Source organism: Dermacentor andersoni, chromosome 3, assembly GCF_023375885.2.
Source record: "Dermacentor andersoni chromosome 3, qqDerAnde1_hic_scaffold, whole genome shotgun sequence".
In the NCBI taxonomy this organism is placed as follows: domain Eukaryota; kingdom Metazoa; phylum Arthropoda; class Arachnida; order Ixodida; family Ixodidae; genus Dermacentor; species Dermacentor andersoni.
In genome coordinates, this window is record NC_092816.1 from 226160638 (window position 1) to 226186507 (window position 25870).

Consider the following 25870-nt stretch of genomic DNA (forward strand, 5'->3'; position numbering starts at 1 on the left):
CTGCAGCTGAGAATTTAAGGTTAAGTTGTACCCAAGGAATTGTCCGCAATCCAGCCGAACTTTGGGCCATCGCCGAATTCCCTCAGCCAACGTCAGTCAAATAATTTCGTAGTGTCATAGGTACATGCTCTTACCTCAGATGTTTAATTCGCATATTCGCTGCCATCACATCGCCCTGAAGAAGCTACTTAGCAACAACGAGGCCCACCCTTCGTGGTCGTACAAGTGCGACGAGGCCTTCAGAAAGCTTCGTCGTTTGCTAACGTCTGCGGCAATTTTGCGCCATTACGAGCCGACAGCCCCTACCGAGGTACACACAGATGCCAGGGGAGCTGGCCTTGGTGATCTTCTTGCCCAGCTCCAACATGTGTTTCCTCAATATGTCGCAGCTCATGAAAGTCGTGCGCTTGCGAAAGCTTACACAAATTACACTGCAATAGAAAAAATACCTGGTTATCATCAAGGCTCTTACTAAGTTTGTGCCTGTTTGTTTGGCTGTCAATTTGATGTATTCAAGGACCCCCGTGCACTATCATGGCTGCCTTCCTTGAAACATCCGTCAGGCTGTATTCCCCGATGGGCACTTCGCCGGCAGGACTGCGATATCCGCGTGCTGTACCGCAACGGACGCAAGCATTCTGAACTCGACACCCACTCGACCTCTGCCTTACCTGACGACAATGCCTGCAGCTAACTGCCCCACTTTACCGTTTCTTCGCTCAACCTTGCCACCATCGCTTCTGAGTAGCGCAAGGACCATTGGATTGCCTCCCTTATAGATTTGCTGTCTGGTTCATCAGCATAGTCAACCTTTCGCACGTTGCCTCATCAAGCTCGCCATTTCGCCAGTCGCGACAACCTGCTTCATCGACGCAATTTTAACCTCGGCGGGCGCCAGTGGCGCAGCTTTCCACGCTGATCCACGTTGTGCAGGCACGGGAGTTTTAAAACGTACCTGCGCCTCCTACAGTGGTACTGCTGGTGATAGATTTGCGGCTACGTCCAGAAGTTCTTTCGCTCTTTCCCTGATCGTCATTGCCGGAAACCTTGATCCCACCTCTCGCCAGCTCTTTGGCAAGCATTACCTAGCCCTACCTGACCGTTTGGGCGTGTCGGCAGCGTTTTGTACGGGCGCTTTTTCCTGACATCGGCTGGAAACCGCTGGGCCATTCTCACAGTCGACCACCTCACGCGAGACGCCGTAACTGCCGCCCTGCCGGCAGCTACAGCGCGCGATGTTTCCTTCTTCCTGCTTCATCGATACATCCTGCGCCATCAGCCACTTCAGCAACTGGTCAGTGATCGCGGAGTCCTCCTGTCCGAAATAGTTGCAGCCATTCTTAGAGTGCCACGCTGTTCATCGTGCAACTACGGCGTACCATCCTCAAACCAATGGTCTAACGGAACACTTCAACCGTGCGCTCGGCAACATACTTGCCATGTACGTCGCCTCCAACTGCTCAAATTGCGACGTCACTCTACCCTTCGTGGTACCGCTACTCAGCACCGCCAGCGTTTCACCCTTTTTCTTACTGTATGGTCCCCACCCAATGCAGACCATCGTCGCTATTCTATCATACAGGCTAGTCACATCTCAATGTGCACCCATTTCTGCCACAGCAAGACAAACTGAAGAGTTCCACGACCTCCCTCGGGCCTTTACCTCGAATTACCAAGAGCACCAAAAGAGCACTCGCTGTGACACCACTCCTCCGCCCACCTTCCTTCCTAGAGCGTTTGTGTGTCTCTCGGTTTCTTTCACTGCACGTGGTTCCTCTTCAAGCCCAAATAGGAAGGGCCCTACCATATCGTTGATCGCGCATCCCCCGTCAACTATGTAATCGTCTTCGGAAATGCGCCGTCGTGGACGAGACAATATCAAGGTTGAGGGCCTCAAGCCGTAGAATGAACCAATCATTGCGAGGAGCTGTTAGGTCGCCGGACGGCTCCCTTTTCGTTCACGGGGATAATTTGTAGCGATGAAGAGAAACGCTATTGTGGGCCATCCTCTGCAGTGCTCTCTAGTGTGTCAATCAAGGAGTGGGCACCGGAAGAGCGCCTTGGTATCACGGTTCCTTTTCGTTTCATGCGGCTTTTTTACTTCATGCCGCCAGTGGCCCGTCTCGCTACTTACCCGTGCTGTCAGGTCTAACCCATATATATGCCACCTACGGAACAACTTTCGAATCACCCCTTGCCGGAAGATAGCGACTGTGGGAACGAGTCAAGCCAACCAGTGACTTTCAAGGACTTCCTTCGAGACACATAGCTGCGCTGGACTAGGACATTCACATCGACAAAGCAAGGAGCTCCTGCACAAACTTTAACTAGCATCGGAATTTCACCTCGCTTCAGTGGGCACGGGAAGAGCGCCTCTGGCATTATGACTCATTTTCGCTTCGTGCGGCTTTTTTACTTCATGCAGGTTAGTAACACATGTTCCCTAATCGCTAAGCGTACTAGCAACAGAGGTATTTTGTTATTCCCGTGCCCCCCCCCCTTCCGCACTATGTAGCGCAATGATGAATATGTTCATGTATTTTGCAAAGTGTTGTCTTGTGGCAATGTCGAAAGCGACCCCGGCCCTGTTGAGTGGCAACATGAAGTGCTAACAATGTTAAAAGAACTAAAGGCCGAGACTAGTAGGTTCTAGCAGTGTCAAGCTGAAATTGCAGCCAGTGTTCCAACAGCACAGAAATCCGTTTGAAGAAAAATTTCTTCCAATGAGCGCGCGTATATTGAAAGTTGAGGCCAAAGGTGAAAAAAAACATTGACGATATGAACAAAAGGCTCAATCTTGCACAATAGGCAGTGAAAGGCACAGAACACAAAGCCTATGTTATCCGCTCACGCCTTGACGAAATCGAAGACAGGGCTTGCCGTGATAACCTCATTTTTCATGGTGTTCCGGACAGCAAGGAATCAAGGGAACAAACTGAGAAAAAAAAATGTAAGCCTAATGTTGCAGCATATCGACCCGAATCTAACCGGCGATATAATTGAGCGTGAGCACCGATTGGATGGTAGCTACTAAGAAAATAGGTGCCGACCCGTCAAGTTTATTCCTTTTAAGTCTCAGCAACAAGTCCTTTCACAGCGGTCAAAGTTAAAAAGTAGTAATGTTACTGTTACCAAATATTTTTTTCCTATCTAAAAGACTTGCCCGGAAAAAAAGTATTTGAGTTTGCAAATTCATTGCCCGAATCGCCAGCCTTCGTGGTCTGGCATGAAAAGTTGTATGTAGGTAACACCTGTTATATGTATGACAGCGCAAGTGATAGCATGCAGATGAAGAAACACATAAGAATGAACCTCCTACTTCAAATGATAGTATCGTTCAAGATAAGCCGTGTGATAGTAGCAATGGACCTGCGACTGTCAAAAATAATCCGCATTGTGCCCATTTCAAACATTCTCACATATAACCATCAGCAAGGGGTAGGTAATCACAATTCTGTCCTTTTCAACCTTCCTGTTCTTTTTTCCAACGTAAGAAGCATCATGAAACACCGGAATCGGCTAAACTCTATTGTTTCCTCGATGAATGCAAGTTTAATCATGCTAACCGAGACATGGCTCCACTGAAATGTGGAAAGTAGAAAAACTTTTTCAGACTGATAGCACTTAGACGTGTGTCGCTGCGATAGGGAAGGTAGGCAGGCTGGTGGTGTGTTGATAGACTCATCTCAAACGATTCCTTTGCGTCCAGTCTAGAAACGGTATGGGTAGGAATGGCAAGTAAACACACAAAGATTATTCTAGGCATTTGCTATCGCCTTCCAAACTATGCGTCGTCATTCTTTGATGAATTGCATGACGTTCTGGGCTCTGTCGTAACCCGGTACCCTTCATCACCTATTTTGTTTTTGGGCAATCTGAACTTTCCTATCATTAGCTGGCAGACTGGTGTTCCTTTGCTCCGCCCCTTTTCGACACAATCTCTACATTTCTTGGACTTGTGTGATTGTTTTAGCTTCACGCAGGCTGTAACCAAACCTACCAGAATAACTAATGAATCACCTAATACCTTAGACATGGTTTCGACAACCCACCCTAACCTCATGTCGCCAATTACCTATCTTCCTGGTCTTAGTGACCATTTGTTGCTACATGTCGATATTGCTGTAATTTTCGTGTGGAACTAAGGAAGACAAATATATCCGGCACTATAGTAGGGAAGATTTTCTCGCTATTAACCAAGAAATGTCTCAGTGCTTAGATAATTTTTGTTCCAATTTTGACAAGCGTAGTGTACAAGACCACTGGGATTTCTTCAGAAACCTAGTCTTTGATCTCACTATAGCGCATGTGCCCCTTCGGCGTGTACGAAGCAAGAAAAAATCGCCATGGTATAATACGAATCTGAAACGTTCGTGTAATAAAATGAAACGTCTTTTCCGCATGGTCAGGTTGCAAAACACTTCACACCACTGGGATGCGTATCGCAATGCAGAAGCAGAGTTTACAGAAGCTCTATATGCTGCTAAGAATCATTTTCATAACCATACATTACCTGAGCTTTTACCAAGGAACCCAAAGCAATTTTGGAACATAATCAATTCTAATGAAAGTACCGAACTTTCAATCAACAATGAGTCAGGTGAGCCGTTACTAGAATCAGAGTGTGCACTTTTATTTAGCAATATTCTTTCCGCCAATTTCTCGGGAAACACCACCGCGCCTCTTGACACCGTTGTGTGCCGTGAATATTACACAATGTTTCCTCTTATTTTTCGATCTGCTGGAATTGAGGATGTAATTAATTCCTTAAAACCATCCTCATAATGTGGTACTGACAACATTAACTCAAAGTTTCTCAAATAGACATGCGCATATTTTTCTCTCTTTTTGCTCATGATCTTTCAGCACTCTCTTGACCAAGGAATCTTGCCGCTCGATTGGCAAATCGGCCAGGCGGTTCCAATACATCAGTCTGGCAGTAAACGCTGCGCTGTCGACTACCAGCCCATTTTATTAACAAGCACTCCATGTAAATATATAGAATATATATTGTACTCGCATATAGCTGAATTTTTAGAATCTAATTCATTCTTTGCATCGGCCCAATATGGTTTCAGGTGTACATTTTCCTGTTAAACCTATTTACTTCTGTTAACTCATCATCTACATACTATACTTGACAAACACTCCGCGATAGAGTGCATTATTTTGCACTTTGCGAAGGCCTTTGAAAAAGTTATTCACGCCTTCCTAATGTTTAAGCTCTCCTCGCTCAATCTCGACTGTTGCATACTGTCTTGGCTCGAGAGCTTTCTAACAAACCGCCTACAGTACGTCACAATTAATGATCATAACTCACCTGAAATTAATGTAATATCGGGAGTACCGGGGATGTATCGGGGATGAACCAGAGGGTTCAGTTTTAGACCCACTATTGTTTGTAATATATATTAACGATTTGCCTAACTTCGTTTCTTCTTCTGTGCGTTTGTATGCCGACGACTCTGTACGTTACAGGGAAATCCGTAACAATGACGATAAAAATATCTTGCAGACAGATTTAAATTAGATTGCAAGTTGGCGCGATAACTGGCTAATGAATTTAAATCCTTACAAATGCAAACTAATGACTGTTTCTCGGCAGTACGATAGCTGCTCAACGCACAAACTAGATGACATCAAACTCGGCCGTGTATCATCATACAGGCACTTGGGGGTTACTATTAGCTACAATATAACATGGAATACTCATAAGAATATGATCAGTAACAGTGCTAACCGCACATTAGGATACTTACGACGTAACTTCAATAATGCCCCACCTCCCCTCAAAACGCTTCTTTACAATATGCTTGTGCGCTCGAAGTTAGAATACGCCGCTACAATTTGGAACTCTCATCAAGCAAATTTAATTAGGTCTCTAGAATTCATTCAGAATCATGTCACACGTTCCATTCTTTCTAATTAGTATCGTACAATAACTGTAACAGCAATGAAACGAGCTCTATCACTGCCATTTCTGCCACTGCGTCGTAAGTATTTCTGTCTTTGCCCCTTTCATAAGGTCTTCCAACATTCATCACTACGTACTGAGCTTATCACGCCACCCACATATCGCTCATCACGGATTTACCATAAACACAAAGTTAAAGGCATTTTTGTAACACAAACACATTCTATCTTTCCTTCATTCCGCACACATCGAACGGTTGGAACCGCCTACCTGACGATATTGTTTCCATTTCTGATCATTCTCTTTTTTGCCATTCTTTATCTACACACCTGCATTGTGATAGCCCTGCTTAATCATCTCGTGTATTTCCCCTCCTCATTTCTTTCTTTTTTCTTTTTACATGTGTCGCCATGCATGCAATTTCTATTGCATTTTGAAATTTTCTCTCTCCAGCTTTTTTTTTCACCCTTTCCCAAATTTCTCTTTTGGTCATATTTGTCACTAGCTGTGTTTATTTCTGTTCAGTTCGGTTGTATTTATTTGAGTACCATTCTGTTATATTTCATTTCACATTTACAATTTGTCGCTAATACTTTTCAACGCTGCTCGTTTCATTCTGTTATTTTCTTTGTTTATATGTTGTCACCCACTCCCCTCTGCAATGCGTCGACGATTGAGGGTATCGACAATAAATAAATAAATAAATAAATAAATAAATAAATAAATAAATAAATAAATAAACAAATAAATAAATAAATAAATAAATAAATAAATAAATATCTGGAGCGCTTTGCTCACGGAGCACTGCTCGTGCCGAGAGACTGTGCCCTACTCTGATGGTTGGCCCAAACGCTGGTGACTAATAAAGACAATTACAGCTGATGATATTGATCACTAAAAAGAGACAGAAGTGGACCCAGAAGTGAAAACTGGGGAGTGCCAGAAGTAGCCTTTGTTTTTGAAGACTCAAAACCGTTTAATGCAACGTTTCGTTACCGGTACCTTAAGTATTCCGGAATCTGTGCAATAATTAGGAGAATAATGTGAGTGTGCAGTGAATTTAGAGAATGATGAATTTGATACTAATAGAGAACAATTGCCTGTGCATTGAAGATGTCACGAGTGAATTCGGGTAATTGTGTTACCTAAGACAAACTCTCTCTTAATGCATGTTGAAGCCTCATCGAACGAAAAAAAAAAGGAACAGCAGCCAAGACAGCAGCAGGAGCGAGAAAACGAGAAAGAAAGAGAGCAACCAGAGCAAGAAAGAGAGGAAAAAAGACAGGAGTATGAATGAGGGGAAAAGGCTAGAGCGCGCGATTGAGCTTCGAAAATTCGAACTTGAGTAATTGATCGGGCAGTTGTCCCCAGCAAGTGGTACCTCTTCTCAACAACGAGGCAGAGCTCAAAATGTATCGGTACATGCAGTCATATGTGGTAGCAGGGGATATCGGTCTATATCTTAAAAATTCTGGATGAACGTGCAGAAACTGTCGTTTGAGCGAGCACCATTGTCTAAGAGGCTACTGACGGTTCTACCCTGCGAGGCAGCAGACGTTGTTGCGCGGCTCAGCAAAGAGGACGCGGACAACTACGAGGAGATGACGGTTTCTCTTCTGGGAAAGTACAGACTGAGCGCAGAAGCGTTTAGACTAAGATTTCGGGGCGCCAAGAAGCCGAGGGACGAGAGCTATGCCGAGTTTCTATACAATTTAAGAGCAGACTTAACCGAATGGATGAAAGGCGCGGAGTCTTACAGTGACAGGGACGCTGTACTGGAGAGTCCTCTGGTAAAACAGTTTTACAACTGGCTTCCAGGGCAGGATAGAAATTGGTTACTGGAGCGGGACGACGTACCTTCCGCGACGAAAGTGGCCGAACTCGTCGAGGAGTACGCATCGCGCCGATAGCTTTGCAGCGCCTAAGAGTTGATAGGGCTCTACAATTCCAAAACAAGTGCGAATAAACCTTATGTAAACCACCCTTCGAGCCCGTCAGTTGAGAGAGCGAGGAAAAAAAAGCCCTCCAGGTAAAAATGAAAGAAAGGACTACAGTGAACCAAGTGAAAAGGAGACCAACGCACAAAATGAAAAGAGGGCTTTTGAGACTAGGAAGCCGTTGATTTGTTACAAATGCGTTGAACCGGGTCACTTACTCGTCAACTACGCAGAGGAAAGCGTTTCGTTTTCGTATGTCCATGACTGCGAAGAAAACATCAAGTAGTTGGAGCCTTGCTGAGTAGACCATAAAAATTTTCATGGTCTACTCAGCAATATGAACCGAATAGCCCAGCTACATGTACATCTGGATTACTGTTGGAGCCTTACATGCCTAACCTGGTGGTAAACGGGGAGACGTGCAGAGCACTGTGCGACTTGGCGGCACCAATGGATGTTGTCCATCCATCGTATCTGTCACCATCCGACTACTCAAGTCAATGTACATGGATCTGCCAGGTGATGGAAGAACGGAGCATGTGCTTGCCAATCGCTACAGTGGTCATCGAGAGCCGTGTTGGTAAGGTAATAACCCAAGCTGGGGTTTCAGGAAAGCTCTCTAAATGCTATCCATACTTCTTCTCAAACAGATCAGATATATTCCTAGCGGTGGGCACCGCAACCCGGACGAAGGAACAAGGAAGTGCACGACACGAGCGCAGTCTTGCTATGTTAATTGAGATCATATATGTTGTTACGAGATGGGCCTTATTTTCGAGATGGGCCACGTTGTACAACCATTAAGCAGTCCAAATACGCATGAATTGGCAGCTAAACGCATTTGCGGGACTTACACTATGCAGGAAACACCCCATAAGATTGTGGTCTAAACGGATGAACGCAGTGCAACCCGAGACCGGTCAGCTGGACAATCCGTCTCGCGAGCCACACAACGGGGACGTCCTTGAGAATATGTTATTGCCGCCAGTGTCAAGTAATTTCACAACAATCCTAAGTGGGAATGGAGAAGAATTGGCTACTGAGGAGATGGAGTAACTAAAGGAATCCCAGTTGTCTGGTGTCGGCGAAATTACAGCACAGTTTGATGAATACTTCATTGACAGAGCGGGTAGAACTTACTTGCCTGAGCACGGTATTAAGCTGACGTGCGAGGAGCCAGTGCAAGCAAAGCTGTATTGATTGTCTGATAGGCAGAGAGAAATCCTGGAGAGGGAACTCAAGCGCACGCTCGAATTTGGAGTAATTAAGCCTACCGAGAGCGAACAGGCTTCACCTATGGAACCTCCGGGTAAATACCGACGGCCCCTAATAGACTATAGGAAATCAAATGCTCTCACGAAGGATCAGATGTCTCCAATTCTAAATATTGAGGAGAGAGCGGAACAGGTGAGTCCAGCAGCCTATGCGACTACGCTACACCTTACTGGCGGGTACCGGCAATTACCGCTCACGGAACAAGCCAGCAGATAAATGTCATTCGCCACACCAGCAGGCAGCCATCAACCAACAATGATTAGCTTCGGACTCAAAAATACTCCTTTTCTTTTCACGCCTGATAAATAGGGTCCGAAGGGGATGTGAAGCATTTGAAGTGCCCTAGTTTGATGACATCACAGTCTTTTCTGATTCATGGTCAAACCATTTGGTACATCTTAGAGTGGTACTCAACCGCTTGCGTTAAGCTGGCCTCACCGCAACGGCCGAAATATGTTATCTTGCAATGGCAACCGGTGACTACCTATGACACCACATTGGTGAAGGTTTTAGGAAACCTACTGAGGTTAAAGTATTAGCGGTAGCAGCCTATCCTCGACCGAAACTTAGACGGATATCTGGATATTTACGGGATTCAGTGGCTATTGATTATTACATCCGGGATTATTCAACTTGGCAAGCCCCCTGACTTATGCACTCTGCGCCGCTCTGCAGCGCACCTTGCCGAGCACGTCCACATGTTGTATGATGCCAAGTTTAGAGCAGAGTATGAGGTCTCTTCCATTTCTAGTCTCACCATTTGGGCTCCTCCACGTCCACTTTCGGCTAACCCGCTTGCGGAAGAAGGTATTCATTGTCCGCATATTATTCTGCACTGCAAACTCTACTAATAATTCTGCCCTGCTATTTATAGAGCCTATGCCATATTCCCCCACTGACTTGTCTCCAGCCTGCTTCTTGCCTACCCTGGCATTGAAGTGGCCCATCAGTATAGCGTATTTTGTTTTGACTTTAACCATCGCCGATTCCACGTCTTCATAAAAGCTTTCGACTTCCTGGTCATCATGACTGGATGTAGGGGCGCAGACCGGTACGACCTTCAATTTGTGCCTCTTATTAGGTTTCACAAGACCTGCCACCAAAAGCAACCCCCGGCGCCGGAAAGCATTCTGGATTTTGTTTAGAATGTATTTTTCACGCTCGAAAAAATATTTCACAGCGAACATTGCGAACTCGAGCGTGATATTGCGACACCGTCCATGCACCAGGAGTTACAAAACGCAAGCAGCCCCATCCGAGCACAAAATTTCAAGGGCGTTTTGATGGCGAACGGGCTCGCCGTGGCATCTCGCGGAGGCCGTGGAATCTACGGAGCGCATGGATGTCAATTCCGCATATTTATGGGTATAAAGTTCTCGTAAACTTTTGATTTTAAACGTGCATTGGCATTTCCAAAGTTGTGCTTTCGATTTTCAATTGCGGAACTTTGTTGATTTGGTGCTGTTATAAACATTTGACGCCTAAGGTGTCTTGACTTTTGTAAAGGCGTACATCGGAACATACAACAAGGCAAGCCAAATCAACACACTATCAGACAAGTTGGCAAAGCACGCAGCGAGGTCCGGTGAAACGAAGCGTTGAGGTGGTTCATTTGTGCCGCCATCTCACACAAAAGATATCAATTTTTTTTCACCTACTCCAAAGCATCCATGTCAAGACACTAAAGACAGCAAATTTAGCTGCGTTTTTATTTATTTTTTCTACTTTGACTTTTATTCACGAGGACACATTGAGCCTCTTCAATTTTTTCGTTCTCGCTGCCCTACATGCGGGCTGTCAGCGCCAGCCAGAGCGCATGCGTTTTTCTCATGTTGCCCCGACCACCGCGCGGCGGAGTTCGGTGCGCGTTCGGTTTTCTCTGCGCGAGTGGGTTTCGCTTAGCAGGGTTTGTACGCTTTCTGGCTAGCAGAAGAGAAAACGGAACAATGATCATTCGCTTCCATCACTGGGCGGATTCAACGGATTGCACCGCGTTCGCTTGAGAGCAACATCTCCTGAAAGTCTTGTCTAGCCGGTGTAGGACACCGAGCAGTATGCGCAATATTCTCGGTGGACCAAACATCTCATGTTTTCTTCGATATTCCTTCGGTAGCCACATTAGGAGCCCAAAGTAGGCATTCGATTGTGGAGATACTTCGCGTTTTTTTTTTTTCATTTCGATGCCCCGCCCCACAGAAGGACAAGAAAAAAAAAGACATTGTTGCAGCGCAGCGAATTGTCGTATGGTGACAGTTCGATTTCGTTACTTCTTTTGCGGAAAGGAAAGCAATGGGCCACGGGACGCTTCACTCGCCGGATACTATTATTATATTACTCAATTATACGGTCTCTATGGGCGCATTCCTGCCGTCGCCGTCACCTTCACGTTCCGTATAAAGTCCAAAGGCGACAACATCGGGACCGCGCGCCGCATACTCTATGTGCGAGGGAAAGCGGAGGGGGTGGTGGCATGGCTGGGCCGACGATGGTGGCTCAGTTTTGTGCGCGCAAAGGAGAAAAGCGGGGAGGAAGCGCGCCACCTTCCGTCGCGCGCGATACATCGGGGGGAGTGGATGGAATGGGGGCGGGATCTAGGATTCAGTGAATCTGTGATTGCGCAACATGCTTGTTTGCCTTATTTGTTGCATTATATACCGCGACTTTTTCTTAGAAACGTCGATTTATTGGAGACTTATACGTATATTTAAATATCTTGTTGCGAGGTATTGTGTGTACGTGCAGCAAACTTTGTTTCTAGTGACATTTTTTGCCCTTTATCAATCTGTATCTTCGCATTTGTATATTCCATCGTATCTTCGCATTTCGAATTTACGAAGGCGAGTCAAATGGAAGTGTGTCTGCCCACCCCACGCAATAATGCTTCGGTTCATTATCTGCGAGGGATGCGCGTAGCACACAGGCATCTGTCATTTACAAAAGTGACAGGAAGGTATGAGGATAAATGTTCATTAATTCTCTCAACACTGGGTCGAACATAATTGCGTGACGTAATGAACGCTCCAGAAGTTGAACAGCGTGGTGTCGTGAATTTTCTGACAGCTGAAGGTGTTTCTCTCCAAAAAATTAGTCGTCGTATGGCTGCCGTGTACGTTGAACATTGCATTTCATTGGCCACTGTGAAGCGTTGGAGTAAACTGTTGAAAGAAGGGCGTGAAAGTTGCAAAGACGATCCAAGACCGGGCCAAAGCCACCATGCAATCACCCCCAACAAGATTGCAAAGGTTGATGAGCTGATGAGACAGGAACGGAGGATAAGCATCGATGAACCGGCCGAGCGTGTGAACATTAGTCAGGTTTACGTTCACGCCATAATTCATGAACATCTCGGTTATCGGCTCTTGTGCGCGCAATGGATGCCCAAGATTGTGAGCCACCGCTAGAAGACAGAGAACTTCGGCGCTGCTTTGACACATCTGGTCCGGTGTCACAATGAGGGTGACGACTTCTTGTCTACAATTGTGATCTGGGACGAACCATGCTGCCACTAGTGCCACTACTACGAGCCTGAAACACGGTGGCAAAGCTTACAGTGGAAACATTCGCATTCACCACCCCCAAGAAAGCAAAGGCCATCATTTTCGCCGGAAAATTTGACAAATCTTGGGATACTATTTTTCCGATATTGTGAAATGCAGGACCGGCTACCTGTCGCAATCGAGAACAAACGAGGTGGAAAATTGACGAATGGCGTCATCTTGTTCCACGATAATGGCCCCCCACGTCGCTGATGTGGTTAATATAAAACTGGCGACGTTAAAGTGGGAGACGCTGCAATATCCGCCATACAGCTCAGATCTGTCGCCTTGCGACTTCCACATTTTGGGGCAACTGAAAAAAACAACACGAGGCAACCAGATTCTTGTCGGACGATGACGTGAAAGAGTCAGTTGCAGACTTTTTGAAGCAGCAACCCAAGGAATTTTATGAGACCGGAATCGCGCGACTTCTTAATTAATGGGACAAATGGCACAAAAGTGGCGGGCTATATGCATGGATTGTTAGCAACTCAGTGGCCGCACGGTGTATATGTCGACAAATGATGGCGACACAGGAGAGAAAAATATCCATCGAGGGGCCCCGCAAGGGGTAGTTCTCAGTCAAACTCTTTTCAATGTTGCATTGATTGGCCTTGCATCTGAGCTTCCTAACACGGTGAAGATTAGCACATATGCGGACGACATATGCATATGGGCATCTGGAGCCACCCGTCCCCAAATGCGTGCCAAGCTTCAATGTGCAGTGACAATTACAGCAAAGTATCTGCGGCGTTCAGGCCTCCAGCTCTCAATAGAAAAATATTCTGTGACTGCATTTACGCGAAAACGAATAGCCAGGTGTCCGATACTTGTTAACGGAGTAGCGATACCTATGGTTACGTACCACAGATTCCTTGGCTTAGTCATAGACAGAGGATTATCTTGGTCAAGACACGTCGCTGCAATGAAGTCAAAGCTGAAGAGTATTGTTCACGTCCTTCGCGTCGTTGCAGGAACAAGGTGGGACCCCTCGAAGTCGTCATTACTCCAATTGTACTAAGCACAATTCGTAGGGTATATACGGTACAGCATGCCGGCTCTCTCAAGCATGGGACTTAGCTGTGTGCGCGCGCTGGAGAGCATTCAAGCTCAAACATTGCGCACATGTTTGGACCTCCCACAATGCACGTCAACCAATGCAACAATAGCGGAAGCTCGTGTTTGTCCTATTGGGGTATACTTGCTTTGCGAGCCTCTTCGAATGTACCTTCGCGTGTTGACGGGACACAGGCACCATCCTCTGTCGTCGCTCCCTGCCACCCACCCAGGTTCCAGCTTTTCAATGACTATATCGCGTCATCAAAGTGTTCTACCGTCAAGACTTTCTCCCGCCTGTATTCCGAGAATACCACCATGGGTTCTTCCTAAACCTTTCGTTACATTTCAGATCCCTGGAATTACTAAAAAGTCATTTGTTACATCTATTGGCCTCAAGCAACTTGCCCTGTTTCACATTTTTCCAGACTACGGAGATACTGTACACGTGTATACCGATAGCGCTGTCATACCACATGCCTCCACTGCAGCCTTCGCCATTCTAAATATGTTCATCACTCGGTGGTTTAAACTAGACCATGGATCAACGTCAACTGCCGCAGAACTTTTTGCTATCCGTAAGGCACTTCGATTTCTCTCCGAGGACCCTCCTCACGCATGGACGATATTCTGCGATTGCAAGCCAGCTCTTCAAACGATTTACTGTGTCCTAAGACGGGGCCCGTATTATTACATGGCTATAGAAATTGCACAGTATCTCGACCACGCAACTAGAAATGGCCACAATTTCCCCTTTCAGTGGATACCTTCACACTGTGGTGTGATAGGAAACGAACACGCAGTCGCTGAAGCGAAAACTGCTTTAGATAATGCTTCGGACGTACGCATTCCGTTCTCACGAACAGACACAAACGTCTCTACTTCATCACGTAATTCGCAACCGTTCATTGGAGCACTCGACCCAACCCGATTGAAGACACAAGCGAGTACACAACTGGGACCAAGAAATGAAATTTCGTGTGCCTCACAAGCTCAAACGAACCCAAGCGAGCATAGTGCGCCGGACTCATCTAGGTGTCGCATTCACCAACCGTTATAGAGATACGATAGGTGGCAGTGACACTAGCCCGAACTGTGATCTGAAGTGGCAGAAACACTTGATCATGTATTTTGCGTGTGTCCCGCGTACGCGCAAGAACGACAGCATCTGGTCTGTTCCATTGCAAAGATCCATAAAAGGCCGCTATAAGAAGAGTTTCCTTAAGGTCCTTGGCCTAATGTAAACAGTGCAGCCCTGATACCAAGCGCCGCTATAGCTTTTCTACAAGCCACTGGGCTGGACGCACGGCTTTAGAGATGCTATAACTCTTTGAATTTCTGTATACGCATCTCTTCCTTATACCATCATCATGATTCATCAGCCCTGTCCCTCCCCGGCCCTTTTCCCCAGTGTAGAGTAGCAGGCCAGAGCAAGTTATAGCTCAGGCCAACCTCTCTGCCTTTCTGTAAATAAATTTATGTCTCTGTTTCTCAGTTCTTGGATGGGAGGGAATGATTTTCTTGAGATCCTGTCTTTGTTGTGTCTTGGTTTTGGTGGTAGCTATAAGGGCTCGCTGTATATGCCAGGTCTTCTTCGTGCATATTGTGCCTTCAAGTTGGTCGCACAGCTTATGCGAGTTCTGACTGCTGAGTTGATCTCCGTATTCTTCTGCTTGCTTTGTTATGTGAGCGATCTGTTTCTGCAGTTTGCGGTTAAGTTTCATCTTTTTCCACCCCCTCAGTATTCCTGTTCTGGCATCCCAAAGATGTAGAAAGTAAGTCTACGGCTGGCGTGTCCATTGTGAGTGGGATGACAGTAGTGCGCTTCTCCACCGTCTTGACCACTTCGGTGAGCCACTCTTCAATATTTTCGATATTTTCTTCTCTGTCATGTTTTCGGAAGGCCTTCCAGTCCGTCAGCCTTGCAGTTCCGGTTCTGCTCGGTTTCTGATGGTGCAGAATTGCAAGCTTAAGGATGTGGTGGTCGCTGCCGAGATTTTCGTTCAGTCGGGTCCATTCCGCCTTGGATATTCCTATCGCAAAGGTAAGGTCGGGATTTCTATCCCTTGACACACTGTTCCCTATTCGATTTGTTAGTTTAGGATCATTCCAGAGGGTGAGGTGATTCTCTTGCGCCGAATCGGTGCACTCGCGCTCCTTTCTTGGCCGTGCGCTGGTAACCCCATGCTATGTGGGTGACATTAAAATCCCCCATTATTACGAGTTTATTTATTTATTTATTTATTTCACAATACTGCAGGCCAATGTGGCCCAAGCAGGAGTGGAATTACAATGAAATGCGAAAAGAACAGCACAGAAATAATTTCCAACAACATTTGCACGACAATATAATACATCGGTTTCACTGGGACGGTATTTATCATACACACACGTAAAAGAACAGCACATCAATAATTTACAACAGTACTTGCACCAGAAATAACAGTTTGGCTACGTTGATATTTAAGACACGTGGAGTTCAAGGGCTTCGTCAAAATTTTCAGCCTGACAAACAAACTCCGGTAGACTGTTCCAATCCGAAACTGTGCGTGGGAAAAAACTCTGCTTAAAAGCCTCTGTTTTGGCAAAAATTGGTTGTAGGGAGTGTTTGTGAGTGTTACGTGTTGGTCTTCTTGCGGTGGACTTTAAATATGGGGGTACCGATATATTTATTTTTCCAGACAAAATATTATGCAAGAATTTTAGTCGACTGATTTTTCTGCGTGCAGCCAGGGTGGGAATGTTATGCGCAATCATGAGCTTAGTTGGAGAATCCAGCCTTTTATATTTATTAAATATAAATCTGATAGCTTTCCTTTGCAGGCGTTCTAAGCAGTGTATATCGTTTTTTGTGTGTGGATCCCATACAACGGATGCATACTCCAATTTAGGTCTGACAAGGGCATTGTATGCTTGAAGTTTAACATTCACCGTTGCCTTTGTAAGCTTCCTTTTTAAAAAACATAGTTTGCGAAAAGCTGTTGCGCAAACTACAGAGATGTGCGCTCCCCATGTCATATCACTAGAAAGAGTAATTCCTAAATACTTATATTGAGTTACTGCTTGAATGTGAGAGCCATGGATAGTGTAAGTGAACATGCTAGGATTAGTTTTCCGCGGTAAATTTAATAACACTGTTTTGTTAACGTTTAGTTCCATGTCCCATTCTGCGCACCAGCATTCAATGTGGTAGAGCGTTCGCTGTAGTAGCATATGATCTTCATGGCAGGTTATTTCTTTAAACACTATACAATCGTCCGCAAAAAGTTTAATAGACACTGAGTCAGGGATTATTTGAACTAAGTCATTTACATATATAAGAAATAATAATGGCCCCAAAACACTCCCCTGGGGAACACCGGATGTGACGCTGAGCATCCTAGATACACTAGATTTGATTTCAACAAACTGCTGTCTATTAGTTAAATATGCCTCAACCCATTTGATAAGATATAGCGGCAATCCTAGGTTATTTAATTTTCGAAGTAATTTACAGTGCGGAACCTTATCAAATGCTTTAGAAAAATCCAACAGAAGTATATCAATTTGCCCAGAACGATCTAGAGCTGCTAAAAAGTCGTGAATAGTTGTTACCAATTGTGTCGTCGTGGACATTCCCTTCCGAAAGCCGTGTTGGCAAGGAGATAAGACGTTATTATCTGCTAAAAAGCCCTGAATATTGTGAGCCACAATATGCTCTAGTAACTTGCAACAGACAGAAGTTAAAGAGATCGGCCTATAATTAGAAATGATTGACCTATCACCTTTTTTAAAGATGGGGATTACGCGTGCAATTTTCCAGTCATCCGGAAGTTCGCAACTACGCAAGGATGCATTAAAGACCTTCGCCAAGAAATCGCTTATCTGTATAGAATAGCGTTGTAAAAATGTATTTGGGATTTGATCTGGTCCTATACTCTTCCTGGTGCTCAAGTTCCTTAACATAATTAAGACACCTTCCCTTGTGACGATAGGAATATCCCTATCATCAAGCATAGCGGGTTGGGGTACGTAAGCACTTGATGGAGAGAAAACGCTCTGAAAATATACATTAAAAGCCTGCGATATTATAAAGCCGTCAGTTTCGAATTTCCCGTTCAGTTTAATTTTATTTACCGTTTCATTGCTTTGACCCAGAAATCTCCAAAATTGAGCAGGATCATCTCTAATGAATGCAGGGAGAGTGACGTGATAGTAATAAGTCCGCGCTTCATTTACTTTAGTTGCCAAATTTCTTTTCAGTTCATTGAAGTTCTCAGGTATTACGTCTCTACGCTTTCTAAGTCGCTTGAGTCTACGTTTAATATGAATAATCTCCCTAGAGATCCATGGGTTTTTACGGTTCTTACGTACCTTCCGGAATGGGACATATTGTTCAATTGAGAATATGACTGCCTTTTTAAATTGTGCCCATAAGGCATTAACATCATCATGTGTAGTGTGGTTTAGTGCAGTGTCTAAGTAATCTGTGATAGATGTATCATCAGCGCGGTCAAAGTCCTTAATACACACTGAATGAGTACTCGAATGCTCTGCGGACCTTCGATAAGACCAAGAAAAAAACAATAAGCTGTGATCCGACATGCCAGGTTCAGTTCTAATAACACCATTTAAAAACATATCACTTACAAAGAATAAGTCCAAGACAGCACTGTTGCGCGTAGGTTCACAGACAATCTGATCAAGGTTCAGAGCTAGCATTGTGTCTAAAATAACATCACTCGATTTAGATTGCCCGTAAACTAATTTATCCCATTTAATAGCTGGAAGGTTGAAATCTGTAATAATCACGTGTCGTGGGTGTTTTAGAAGAAGATGATCGTAAAGTTGTTCGAGAAATGATTCTGACATTTCAGGGGCTTTATAAACAACACAAAGCATAAATGTAACAGCATTAACAGTGACGTTCAGAAACAGGCTTTCGTGATCATTAATCTGGTTTCTCAGACATACATCAATACCGAGTTTAGAAATGACAGCAACTCCTCCGCCACGTGTGCCTCGATCACGCCTGTGCATCTGATAGCCGGGCGGAATAACTTCATCATCGTGTACGCCATCATGCAACCACGTCTCAGTGATAGCAACCACATGAGGGTCGTAAGTCAAAAGCAATATTTCTAGTTTTTCCACTTTGTTCACAATGCTTCTGGCGTTAAAAGAGAGCACACGAAGATTCTTAAGAGTAGACTGTGAAAGCTACGCTCTTGGTGTAGGATCTTTCCCGGATCGGACAACAACACGTGTGTTCGAAACGTCATCCCATGCGTAGAATTGGGAATCGATGCGAAGTTTATCGTTCACTAGTGCGACCTTCTTTCCTTGTTCTTTATCAGCTTTAGCACTTTGCCACAACAGTTTTCGTTTTCTTAATGTTTCGACAGAGAAGTCATTTTGCACGGAAATCTGCGTTCCCTTAAGCTTTTTGCAGTTGCGTAGCACTTCTTGTTTTTCCATATAATTTTGAAAAAACAGGATTACAGGTCGCTTTCCAGGATGTTTTCCCAGGCGATGTATCCGAGCAATGGACAAACACTTTACACCAAGTCTGTCCTCGAACACATCCTTGATTACTTTCTGTCGCAGATCAGCCTCAGTTTCATTTGTTCGGTCATCTATGCCGAAAACCACAAGATTAGATCTCCGACTCCGATCTTCCAGTTCTACAAGTTTAGCCTGTTGCAATACGAGTGTTTGTTGAAGTTTTTCAACAGAATTGCTAAGGATTTCGCAATTGTCTACTTTATGTGCTATTTCACTGACATTTGTTTCAAGGTGGGCCATTCGGGTCGAGAATGCATTGACGGTTTTTTCGGCGTCTTCCAACCGCTTTTTAAGCTCTGCCAGATCATCCCTAATAGCCTTTTGGCCTTGTATCAACGTCTGGAGCATATCAGCATTGGAAGGACCCGGATTCAATTCTACATCGCCACAAAGTAACAATTTGCACACATAACACTCGTAGGCTAATGCAATCAAAGTCCGTGGGCACGGCACAACAACAACGCCTCTTTCATCGCTGCGGTATGAGTGAACACAACTAACCTGGAACAATAATACGGGACGCATGGTTAACGCTCCGCTTCCTGCGTTTTCGCCGAGCCCACTGAGGAATCCGTGTTGGAGCTGCTCCTTTATAGGTTCGGGACTGGCCGATGTGACGCATGCGCTGCCGGTATCTTGTAGGATGCCTGACGTCCAACTGATTGCCAAATGGGCGAAGTTTCCGCTTGTTCCACGAGCACGCGCAGCGCAGGTATCATTCTGCGATGTCCAGGAAGCAGTGACGATAGGCAGCAAAGCCATCTGGAACAATAATACGGGACGCATGGTTAACGCTCCGCTTCCTGCGTTTTCGCCGAGCCCACTGAGGAATCCGTGTTGGAGCTGCTCCTTTATAGGTTCGGGACTGGCCGATGTGACGCATGCGCTGCCGGTATCTTGTAGGATGCCTGACGTCCAACTGATTGCCAAATGGGCGAAGTTTCCGCTTGTTCCACGAGCACGCGCAGCGCAGGTATCATTCTGCGATGTCCAGGAAGCAGTGACGATAGGCAGCAAAGCCATCTGGAACAATAATACGGGACGCATGGTTAACGCTCCGCTTCCTGCGTTTTCGCCGAGCCCACTGTGGCCTTTAGATAGTCTTCTCGCTTGCGTGATGCAGTTTACAAAGTCAGATAACGGATCCCTGCGTGGACTATATAAGCATAGTACGTATAGTTATTGGTGTGTCTTCTTCTCAGGTAGCACTTCCACTAGGGTGTGTTCCACGGTTGTTCCCTGGATAGTGCGATCTTGTGTGGTGAGATTTTTCTTCGTCAGGATGGCTGTTCTCTGAGAGCCGGTGTGTGTATCATATCCCTGTATGTGCAGAATGGTTGTGATAAGTTTCTTTGATAGCGACGATATCTGGTTGTTCCAGTTTGGTCAGTTCCTGGTGGTTTGTTCTTTTGGTTCGGATAGAGCGACACTTCCAGTGCCACAGCTTCATTGGGAGTTATGGTAATCTCTTCTCAGTATTACTCGCCATCTTGTTTGATATTGTTGTTTTCGCCCCGAGCCATGAATTCCGGTCTGGCTGCATTGTGGAGATTTTACGTGCTTTCTCGCGAGCCGTGTCGGTGTTGTTGAGTAGCTTTTCTACTGTGGTTTTCGTTACGTGGTTCTGCTTGGCATACGACATGACGTTGCTGAGGCCTTGGAGGGTAGCATGAATAGGGGCCAGCCAAGCGGTGATTTGTTGCTGGAGCTGTTGTGCTATCTCCTTTGCCAAAGTGGTCATGGCCTCCTGTATATGCTTTCGCACCTCCATTGTTACTATTTCCGTGATTCTTTCTTCCGTAAGGGGCCGTGGGATGTTTGGCATTCCTTGAGTGTCAAGGCTTTATTGGCGGTGTTTTGCTTTTTTGCACCTTTGTATGAGCTTGTCAAAGAGGGCTTGCTGATTTTGGAGTTGTGCTCGCAGATCTCGTTCGGTTTCCGTGGATTCGTGTGCTCGTGTGTTTCCTACTGCAGCGTCTGCATACGTGACTCACTTTTGTGGGTTGCGTGTACGAGATCCAGACCATGATCTTGACCGGGGTCCATCGTTTGCTTGAGCGCCTGTTGATTTGGAGTCACTTCTGGATCTGCGTGGACTGTGTAGTGAAGTACTGCTTGATACGCATAGTGCCGGGAAGTCTGAGTCTGAATTTGAGTTCCATCTGCGTTACTGCTCTTGGATCTTGTTTACCAATTACAGCCCGATCTTGAACGGTGGTGGATTTGGTTTCAGCTTATGTCGCCACTCCTTTCCTGCTGTCTCATGGGGTTGTTGACAGATTTTACAACTTGGTTGGCAGTCATGGTATTCCGGTTGATTTTCCATCCCACATATGTAGCAGAAGTTGATAAGCGGTTTCGGGCAGATATTTTGGCGGTGCACAAGTTCTCCGCACGTTCTGCAGTATTGCAGGGATTTCCTGTATGGTTTGCAGCGGTAGTCACAGTATTTATATATGATGTTGTATGGGACGTGCGGTCCGTCGAAGTATATGAGTGCTGTTGATGATCTTCCCAGCATGCGTGCTGCGAGAACCGTGTATCTTGCAGATACTCGTAGTCCTTGTAGTAGTTCTTCGCTAGTGCCTGGCGGGTTGTTGTAGATTACGCCTTTGTTAATGCCCTCTGGTGTCCTCATATGGGCTTTAACTTCGTAAATCGACCCTCCAAGCTGGTTGCTGGTGATCTTGAGGAGCATGTCGTGCGCTATGTCCTTGATTGGTGTACTTGGGGTTATTATATCCTCCACATGTTGCACTTGAATCCGGATGTTGTCATAGTAGTCTTGTTGCGACATCTTGCTAGCTCGGCCGATGCCATGTGTCCCTGCCACCGATGTCCATTTGGAGAGTTGTAATCCCGCCTTAGGTCTGTAGATTATCTTCGTGTCGTCCACTGGCAAAGGCAGAAGTCTCGGTTTTCTATAATGTGCCATGTTTCCCGCAATATGTATTGTTGCTCCGGTTTACTGCGTTCGTAGTTGGTCTGCTCCCTCGGCTGTGGGTTTTATATGCACCCGAGTCTTTATGCCTCTCCTCTCCCAGATGTGCCATTTTTCCTGGACATTTATCGCCTTTCCACTGCACTCGTCATACGTCCACTCCGCTTCCAGCTGTAGCTGCTCTTGTACCGTCTCCACCTGCATTTCAATGCTGCTGCTTTCCTAGTTCAGCTCTCGTGCAGTTGTTGCAGAGCCGGATGTGTCAGTCATTGGTACTCACCGGCGGCTCACGAGCGCTCACGAGCCACGGGACACGTTCGGGGGTCACGGGGCGCGTGTGTTCGGCTGGCCGTTAGTCTTGTAGGGTTAGCTCCGTTAGCGTGGCGCGAAACCTTCAAACCGCAAAAAATGATGGCAATTCCAGGTGCCGCTCATAAACTTGATATCCTCAGTACCACTTCCATGCCGATTCCATCGATGCCACAGTTTTTTATGAATTAATGTAGGTGTCCGGAAAATTGCCGAAAGATGCATGCGAAGTGCGTCAGAATTGCTTAGCCCACTAGCCGGTAGCCAAAACATAATGAAAACGCAAAATTCAATAAGCTGCTGAACGTCATGCATTCATTCAATAGGAATTCTCTGCTTTTTAGAGAGAGATGTATCGGGTTACCCAGTTAACTTCGACCACATTTTTCGAAAACCCAAGAGCTCTAGACAAATGGTACCGGCTGCATATTAGCGGCAGTCGTGTGTACTTACAGCCAGTATTCTTTCGCCACGAAGTATTCATAATTATTTGCTTTTGATTAGTGAACTTCTTTTTTATTGCTTGAATCGCAAACATGTCAATTACAACGTGGTAGGGCACCCTATATAACCTCCTAATGAAGCATTTATTTCGCGCTGAAGTCTCCCTAGTTGTTTTTTCCAAGGAAAAACGAAACTCCGTGAAATACGCCAAATATTAAATAGAGGCACGCTTGCGCGCTGCTACTCAAGCGCCTCCAAAAAACATTTGAAGGATATACGTCTGCATTTGTTTATCGTTGCATTGTGTAACGCTTCGTCAAGTAGGATGGCTCGAGATGTTTCGCGACCTAACTTGCGTGGTGCGATAAGCGTGAGCATCTGCGAACGCAGGAATGTTGTTTTCTATCACGAGGCACACAGGATGGCTTTAACCTTTCGCGTATCATGGAACAAAGCTACAAAATAAATTCAATCAATGTTAAAATATATTGCGCGGAAGAGCACGAAAAAAGAAAGAAAGGCAGCTTTCGGAAGAACAGAAAAGAGTTACTCAGTAGTTTGTTTCAATAAAATATAAACCAAGGACAGGTAAGACGTTTCGGCCGCTCACGAAGAAACATCTAAAAGCGCAACTGGTTTAGCCATTTCCCCTTTCTCTCTCTTGAACTCCGGAATAGAGGCAAAACAAAGCAGTTCTTTACCTGTTTCCATCGATGTCGCAAGCTTCTTTCATGTAAGGATAGTGTGACACAGTGAAGGTGCGTTGAACAGTCACGTATCCAGCTTTTCTGGACATGAGGGTTTAGTTCGCGTGAGTGCCACCACGTGGCGTACTAACCTTAAACTTTTCAAACTTCCCGCGGTGACGCGTGATGACGTCAACTAAACGAAATAAAAAAAAATAAAAGCCATCCCTGCGCATTGAACTTCGCCACAATGCTTGTCCCGCCGGTGTTATCAGTGTTCTTGATCAATCGTATTCGCTCGTCGCCTAGAAATTAGTCGTCATCCTAAGAGCGTTTAGTCGCGACGAGCAATGGTTGATTCTGGGCTTTTGATGCGGTTCTTTGTTTTTCTTGTTTACTTTTTTCTTTTCCTTTTCTTTTTCTTTTTTTTTCATTCTACGGAGTAAAGAAGCTAGCCTAATCGTCAGAAGTACTTCGCGGCAGCCTTTCTTCTGTCGGCACACATTGTTAACGTCCGAACATCGCACAGTGTCTACTAGAGACGCCGTCGTGGACGGATTTTGATTTTCCGCTATCGATTTCGTTAAGGTGCACACAATAATTTCACTAGCAACTTTGCAATGCGCACTCATGGGCTACCGCCGCAGCTGCAAATCTAGATGTGCTTAAGTATTAAGACATATACATGGATAAGTTGGTTTTTTACTTTGACACAAAAGTCACGATACAAGAGTTGAGTAAACTGCCCCTGTGTCGTCGCAGGGTGTGAGACTGGGCTAGTTGGTATTCCATGCTAAAGTGACTAGCGCAAGAGTGGACACTGGACACTAAAGAGGCGACAAGGATAAGCGCAAGCTTCCAACTGTGCGCTTGTCCTTGTAGCGTCTTTAGTGTTCCCTGTCCACTCTTGCGCTAGTCACTTCAGTTTGTGTCGTCGTCCGTTAGCATGCTATGGCCGAAGCTGCTCGCAATATTACGTCACATTTACGGGCCACCAGGCCAGGTACACCCTTGGGTACGACATATACAGTACTTGCAGTTAGTTTCCAAAGTAGTCTCCTATGGCGGCTATCCATGTGCGTGAAACAAGAACGCTATTTAAAATTATTGTGCAGTAATATATGCGGGATTTGTATGTTCTCCACATTCTCTACCATGTGGCCGTTCCGCCTTTATTATATAGCCACAATGTAGACTCTCCTGACACTTGCTGGCACAACTCCTGACACTTAATTGTATTCAAGAGTTGTGCGACTGCCCAGGACATCCTTAACGAATGTTACATAGCAGATTATGAGGTTTTACTTGCCAAAACCACGATTTCATTATGATGCACGCCGTAGTGGAGGATTCGGGATTAATTTAGACCACTTGGGATTTTTTAACGTGCGCCTAACCCTAAGTACGCGGGTTTTCGCATTTCACACCCATTGAAATACGGCTGCCGTGGCTGGGATTCGATCCCAAGACCTCGTGATTAGCAGCCGAACCCAATAAAAGCTAAGCACCTACGGAGGGGTAGGAATGTTGCCAGTAGGAGGAAGATGACAGCCGGCACGTGAGACAATTTGTTCCCATCCTCATTGCGCGAGAATCGGTACCATCTGTCGAAGAATGACACAGTAGAATGCACTGTATTCAATGTGATGGAGTCCGCGTCCAATATTTCAAACCCGAATCGTACTGTAACTACTGACGGCCAGACATCTCGCTAATACGTGCAGTCGCTTGACAGCTGCCGAGCGCTGGCGTCGGCCACAGGACCTACTTGACCTTTGTTCAACACTTCCCGACATTCTCGCCTTATTTCCCACCATTGCGTTTCAACTGAACTGCTTGAACAGCCAATTTATTTGCGCCAAAGTTTGGCCACCCTGTCAGCGTTATGGTTTCTTATTTTTAAGTCATCTTTTATATTTAGGCTAATGCTGTCCTGAAATTTCCAGCTGTATCACCTTTCCCGAAATGCCTGCGTTTTTGTCGGCCCCTGTTCATATTTTGGAGGATATTTAATAGACGTGGAAACCATTGCTTGGCCCCCTGACCAAGCTGCTCAAAAAGTCATTTTATATCCCTGAGGTCTTGTGCAAGCTTCTGCCTTCTTGCCGTTCATCAATCTCCTGATTTCCCTGTCACCTGTATCCCATTTCGACGACTCCAATCCCACGGAAGTTGGCAACGATATAGTGTCCACGGGATTAAAGCCAATTAAATCAATTCTACTGTGG

At 45.5% G+C, this 25870-nt stretch overlaps 2 protein-coding genes across 2 annotated transcripts in view; one reads left to right on the forward strand and one right to left on the reverse strand.

Annotated features, from left to right (window-relative positions):
• Positions 1 to 25870, forward strand: part of SerT (Serotonin transporter) — an 860179-nt gene that overhangs the window by 729484 nt on the left and 104825 nt on the right. The gene's annotated exons all lie outside the window — the stretch shown is intronic.
• On the reverse strand, positions 18756 to 20332 carry LOC140216314 (uncharacterized). The gene has a single exon (XM_072286691.1). It carries the CDS (start codon positions 20307 to 20309, stop codon positions 18918 to 18920), a length of 1392 nt encoding a protein of 463 aa, XP_072142792.1. The 5' UTR covers positions 20310 to 20332; the 3' UTR covers positions 18756 to 18917.